The sequence below is a fragment of the Manduca sexta genome, chromosome 15, assembly GCF_014839805.1.
Source record: "Manduca sexta isolate Smith_Timp_Sample1 chromosome 15, JHU_Msex_v1.0, whole genome shotgun sequence".
NCBI classification, from domain to species: Eukaryota; Metazoa; Arthropoda; class Insecta; order Lepidoptera; family Sphingidae; genus Manduca; species Manduca sexta.
The window spans coordinates 4,975,816-4,982,076 of NC_051129.1; the positions used below are offsets into that span (position 1 = coordinate 4,975,816).

The 6,261-nt window shown below is 32.6% G+C and overlaps 1 protein-coding gene across 1 annotated transcript in view; it reads right to left on the bottom strand.

Annotated features, from left to right (window-relative positions):
- The window catches only part of LOC119189411 (MAPK regulated corepressor interacting protein 2-like), a gene marked incomplete in the record, with an annotated part of 4,769 nt that extends 3,931 nt beyond the window's left edge, over nucleotides 1–838 (bottom strand). The window contains 3 exon segments of the mRNA XM_037438951.1: nucleotides 129–238; nucleotides 450–534; nucleotides 631–838. Of these exon segments, the coding sequence (XP_037294848.1) occupies nucleotides 129–238; nucleotides 450–534; nucleotides 631–682 (247 nt within the window).
- Nucleotides 839–6,261: the final 5,423 nt, after the last annotated feature.

Genomic DNA, 6,261 nt, shown 5'->3' on the forward strand with positions numbered 1-6,261 from the left:
TAAACCTCTTTTTGTGCATGCACACAAAGTGCACAGAAATTTAAATATTTATGTACCTGTTGCAATATTGTAGGAATTAAGATTTAGTATTTTTAAATTAAAACATAAATTATATGTACAACACTTACTTTCACTTATAAATCTAATAATTTCTTCATGTTGTGGTGTGATTACATGGTGTTGTATTCTCTGGTGTAGTGTCTTTTTGCCATTGGAATGAAAGATAGGTTTGGGCATGCTGAAATTAACACCAGTAGAAATTAATTTCACAATTTCCAAAGCTTCCTCATTTAAACACATTATATAAGAATTAAAAATAATCTAGACGTTTAAAATTGTTGCTTGTGACGATAATAAACAAATTACTGTCCCGGGCAAATAGGTTATGTAAAATAACTGATGAAATTTTTTATAACAACATGCAACTGTACAAGAAAACAATAACATACTTGACGACTTCTCCATTATCAGACTCTGAAGATTTCCTGTTATGATCCTTACGACTGTCTAATCTTTCTAAATTCTGTGATAGACCTGCAAATTGGAAATAGACGTTCAAAAGTTCATCTCACATGATCATCGAATGGTAAAGAGTGAATTATGAGAAATGTTTTTGAATAGTATATCTACCTCTTCGAGTTTTAGCCACTATTTTGCTAGGTCCTTTTGAGACAGTATACATTTTAAAATTTCGCTCAGAAATTAAAAAAATAAACTCAAAAGTCACACACGGATTACGAGACTAGCCTGACTGCTGAATAAAGTTGCCATAAAATAAAGAATGCTCACAAATAAGAATTTTTATCGATCCTAAATTTATCAAAGACATTTTCTCTTTGAAAATATAATTATATTATTCGATACGAATATGTTAATATACAATAATATTTAAGTTCATAATAGATAATAAGTACGTTCTATACGAACACAGTATCCGAAAGAAATATTTTATTTACTAGAGCTGGTAACATTATTTTAACTCCATTATACGCAACATTTTTCAGAGCATTGCATAACATTTTATAAAATCGCACTAGATGTCGCTTGAGTCGGATAATTAGCTCCCTAGTGCCTCAAGACGAATGCAGATGTTAATCTCTACTCACCTATCTATTGGTTTCAATTATCTAAAAGATAAATGGATAGATATATAGCCAATCGACAGGCAAATAAATTATAAGGTACTAGAACTGTTATTTTTACAGTTTATGAAGAGAGTAAGTATGGCAGAGAGTATGTAAGGCACCAAACTCTATGTGAAGTGTGAACCATATCAACAATTAAAATCAATTAAAAAAGCATCAGCCATTGTGCGTCACTTGTGATAATCCATTAATTAATTATTTATCTGAGGAAGTGAATGCGAGGAAGGAAGATTCAGTACATAGTAGCTTTACTGTTTAGGAAATGCTTATTATAATAAATTATGCAGCGACGAAGCACGCAATCGCAAAAAGACATGCCTTCAATGTTGATTGACAACAGTCAGTTGAAGGCTCTTCTAATTATGACTGTTGTTTAATTAGGTAGAGTCATTACAAAATTGTTTTTTTTTTTATTAATAATCCCGTCACGGTAATCACGGTACCTATTCTATTATTTTATTTTATTATTAACGGATACCTATTATTTTGTCCTATTGGCTGAAATTAATGCCCTCAGCCTAGCAAAACGACGCACTGACAGTATTTTATGCGGCCTCTAGTTTCCATCTAGGTATTCTGAATTTATGACATAAAGAAATTACCTATACTTAAGAATTTACATCATATTTCTACAATATTATGTTACTTTTACTTAGGTTGTTTAGTTAGACTTGGGGCTGGGAGACGTGGATTGTATGATGCTTGATGAGTGCGGATTGTGGGTGCTCATAGTTTATAGAATGTTAGGATCAGTTAGATGCCCTGTATGACCGTTTTTCTGCCTATGCTATAAAAATATCTATAACCTCTTAATGAAAAAAATAAATGAATCACTCATAGCCAAATTTCGGCTACGGCGGCCAATCTCAACCAGGATTCACCAGGTGAACAGGAGATATTATAATGCACAAGTATTTGGGAAATACACAGATGCACTCTCTTTTCTATTACTTTTGTAGTCCGGTGGGACGGCAATCCAAATTGGCTGAAAAGAGATCAAGCTCAGGGCCAACGGCTTAACGTGCTTACCGAGGCTCGGGAGTATCACATCGCCAACTTCCTGACTCCGAGCTGCGACTGAGTAATTTTTAGATAGAAAAATCCAGTCACAATTATTACTGGTCAACTCGGAATACGAACCCAGGACTTCAGAGCGATAGTCGTAGTTGTACCATTTAACTACAATTACGCCACCGTCGGTGTTTACTTATTTAGTTCTTAAAGTATTGTAGGCAATTATTCACTCGAACTTTCTACGGATGTAGTAGAGGTAGGTAATTCTATTACCAATCGCATAGATAATGTGATGGCAATAGAACTAAATTCCTTACTCTACGCGTTGAAATAAATTGCTTTTTATAACGACACAGCCATGTTGAAACTGGTATGCAATGCAGCATAAATATGTAAACCTATATGCCCAGGCTTACAGCACCTGTTTTCATTCATATTTTAAATGCTAACGAGTACCACGCGTGACAAGAAGTTATAATGAGTTTGTTCCTAAGTGCGCCTTTTTACGTGTATTTCGAAAACCTACGCATGTCTGGACTTTCCCCTTTGTACACAAATTAGACACTTTCTCCGGGTTTATGATTCAATTACTGATCTTTTATATAGCGATCAATGAACTTCTAAATGTTTTTTGATAATTATAAGTATAGATTTAAACGAAATTCGTGCTGTAATGGTTAATTTGTATTTTCTATTTTAATATATTTAGTGACAATAATATTGTTTATGGTTACTTTAATTCAAAACTGCATTAATTGTTTTATGTAATTTAAATACTTAACATTTAAAAGTTTGTCATTGCCTACTTGAAATTTTATCAATTTCAAAAATATATTTTTGCAATATTTTATGTGCATTATAATAACACAAGCAAACATCAAGAGCGACAAGTGTAATTAATTTTGTTTGATGGCTTTTTGAAATATTTTTATCACTTAATAGATCGAGTACATTTCCTGCCGTAGTACCTACGAATAATTGTTAACACGACTTTATACTTTGTAAGTGCATTGTAATTTTACTCAGTCGATTATGTTATGCACCTAAATCTATAAACAACTTGATGTGAAATACAAGTTTACGTATATAGACATTAAACTTATTGTTTTTTTTTGCAAGTAATACATCCTTTTCTATGTTATTTAGTATGTTTATTTCAGAGCTTGTTATTATTTCTAAAATGATCTTCGAATTGCTAGGCCTAAAGGATGCCTCATTTGTTTATTCTATAGCTTTATTTATATAACACTTCTTCCTAGATATTTTAACCACTGACGCCATCAAAATTTTGTTTACAATTTATATGATACTTATCAGCCCACATAAGACTGCTCAAGGGCACTGCAAAACCTGTTCTTAAATATTATGCAGTTTACTTCAATCTCTAGGATGTCTTTGTAAGACACTTTCTACTTAACAAGGTCTCATCATTCATGACTAAGGAATGCAGGGAATCAAGACGGTACCGCATTATTCTAAAAAAATATTGTTGATCCTTTAGTAAAATTTTCTTCTCATCTTTTAAAATTACATAAGTATGTATTGTATTACCTACGGTACATTTTGCGGGCTCAGTATTACAAGGTTCCATACTCTATTTGATGTGTTAATTGAATTACATACTTACATCATGATTTTAAGTTTTTTTCAGTGAAAATTTCCAATAATACTAAATTATAGTCTTTTCTAATTTTTATGAACATGATAAATTTTAAAATCATTTTTGCAAATATAGTAAAAATTAATATAGGACCTTGTAATAGAGAGCGATTTGTAACTAATACTCTGATCACATAAAAGAAAGGTGAATGCTCATCAATATATTGGGGGTTATTGAGACCAATTGGATTTATTGTACTGTCTGGGACGGCCTAGCTTACTCCAGCAATTGAACGTCGTTTCGTCTATTAGTAATATTTCCTTATATTTATTGGATTAATATTTCATCTTTTATTTTTTCTTAGAATTTTGGTCCTAATATACGTTCTATGGCAACATTTAAATATACAAATTATTGAGATTAAAAAAACTAGATTTTATATATAGGTAAGTATAGGTTTTATGTTTTTTGAGAGTATTGAAAGGATATACGAACTATAAGGCCTTACTCTCTATTTAATAGTCATGCGATTAAAGGAAGGGGTACCGCTTTCTTGGTCTAGATTTCCATTCTCGGGGTAGATTCCCAGATGGGACAAAACTGTACACACTTACCCGAACCGCGGCACATTTACGTGAGCCACTATGGCGGCTTTACACCTTGTTTACGGTGGTCGCCGTCGGGGCAAATACAAGTATCCCTCATAGTTGAAAAGGTGTGTTGGGCCGATCCTAGAGTAGTAGGGATATAGGCAAGCGGCAAATGTCTAAAATGAGTAGGAAATAAAAGTTACCTAAGACTGATGAATAAATTGATGAATATCGACATTAAGGAACTTTTATTCTTCAATTTATATTTTGTTATCCCTTACAGGTTTTATATAAAAGTCATCAATTTGTTAGATAGATTGGTTGTTCAATAAATTGTGATTTGCGTTTGATTTTTTATATATTTTGCTTGAACATTCTTACTAAAATAAAAACTTTAACAGCAATACTTATATCTTAATCCTTGAAAATAATCATAAACTGCATGCATGGGAACTATGCAGTTTTGTAATATATATATTTTTTATAACTAGCAGTATACATGCTATTAGTTATAAACAAGTAGTAAACTGATAATAAAGGCATTTTAAAGGTAGGTATTGTAACAATAATTTCCACCATGAAGATACAATCATCCTGAATAGTGCGTTCCAGAAACAGTCATGAACAATGGTAAACAATGGTGTTTCACGCCTAGCTCCCACGTCTAATGCAGTAACGGGATCGAGATAATGGGGCCAGATCGCACGAGCGCACCAACGGGACTGACAGTGTATTTTTATGTTATGTGCAATATTATTGCTTTAGGTGTGAAAATTAAATCGAAATCGAAGAAGTAGAGAAACCAAACTGGGTAGAATCACTTAGTGGTGGCTGGAAAGAATAGTACATTATTTATTTCCATAGATGCTAAATTTTAAAATGTAGAGAAGTCAGGTGATATGTAGAGGTACTAGTTTAGATCGGCTTTGACACCAGGAATTTCAGTGTCTTTATATTTTACTCCGAGGCCGATATTTTGAATAAGCGGAATATTCGATCCACATTCTTGAAATACCATGCAAAAATAACTGCAAAACAAAATGTGAATACGTAGAACATTTTTCTATTATGGCCGAAAGGAATTTTTATGTACCTTTTGTTTTGCCTACGCGAATTGACAAATTATTTAAAGGAACACTTATATAAACCACTTTTTTTCGTAATGCATGACCAGCCCATTTACGTTGATTTATTTGGAACGAACGAACTAGTTCAGCAAAACATTGTTTTTTAAACTGAAACAATATTTTTAAACTATTATGACACGGTTTTGGTGGAGTGGGTGACAGTGGTGTCCCATTAATTGTGCAATCTGTAGGAGCGAGTTTGGCTTCGTTTGTCGGTCCGTTCAGTATCCATTGACGTCACGGGAAGAAGGGCTATTCGTGTATTCGGCTACCTATTAATAAAATTGAACCGCTAGGTACCGTTTGATCCACTTTCAGATCGTAGTTATTAAAATGTTAACTACAAATCAAAACTGGCTGATAGAACTGTCTCTTATACAAATAATCGTCACGTTAATTCAATCTAAGCCAACACAAACATTCAAATCTAACTGGAGTTAAAAATTATCAGAAGTTTGTTCTAAAATAATCGGAAACACTGTATAGGTAATTCTGTTCGGGCGCATTGTTTTTCAACTTTTGGTAAAAGAGTTAAGTATTATGTCATGGATAATACCTAAAGTATAGCTTCAATGCGCTTCTAACCAGATTCAATATTAGTCGTAAATATGGTGGGAGTCTCTTAACAATGTCAATTCAATTATTAGTTGTAATATAAATCTAGCTAGGTTAATTGCGTGAATAATGGCCGCAGTCCGCATCTTGCCTTGTAGTGTTTAATTAATAAATATAGTTAATTTTATACCTTACGTACATACAATAGCTAAAATTATTTGTTATAGCCG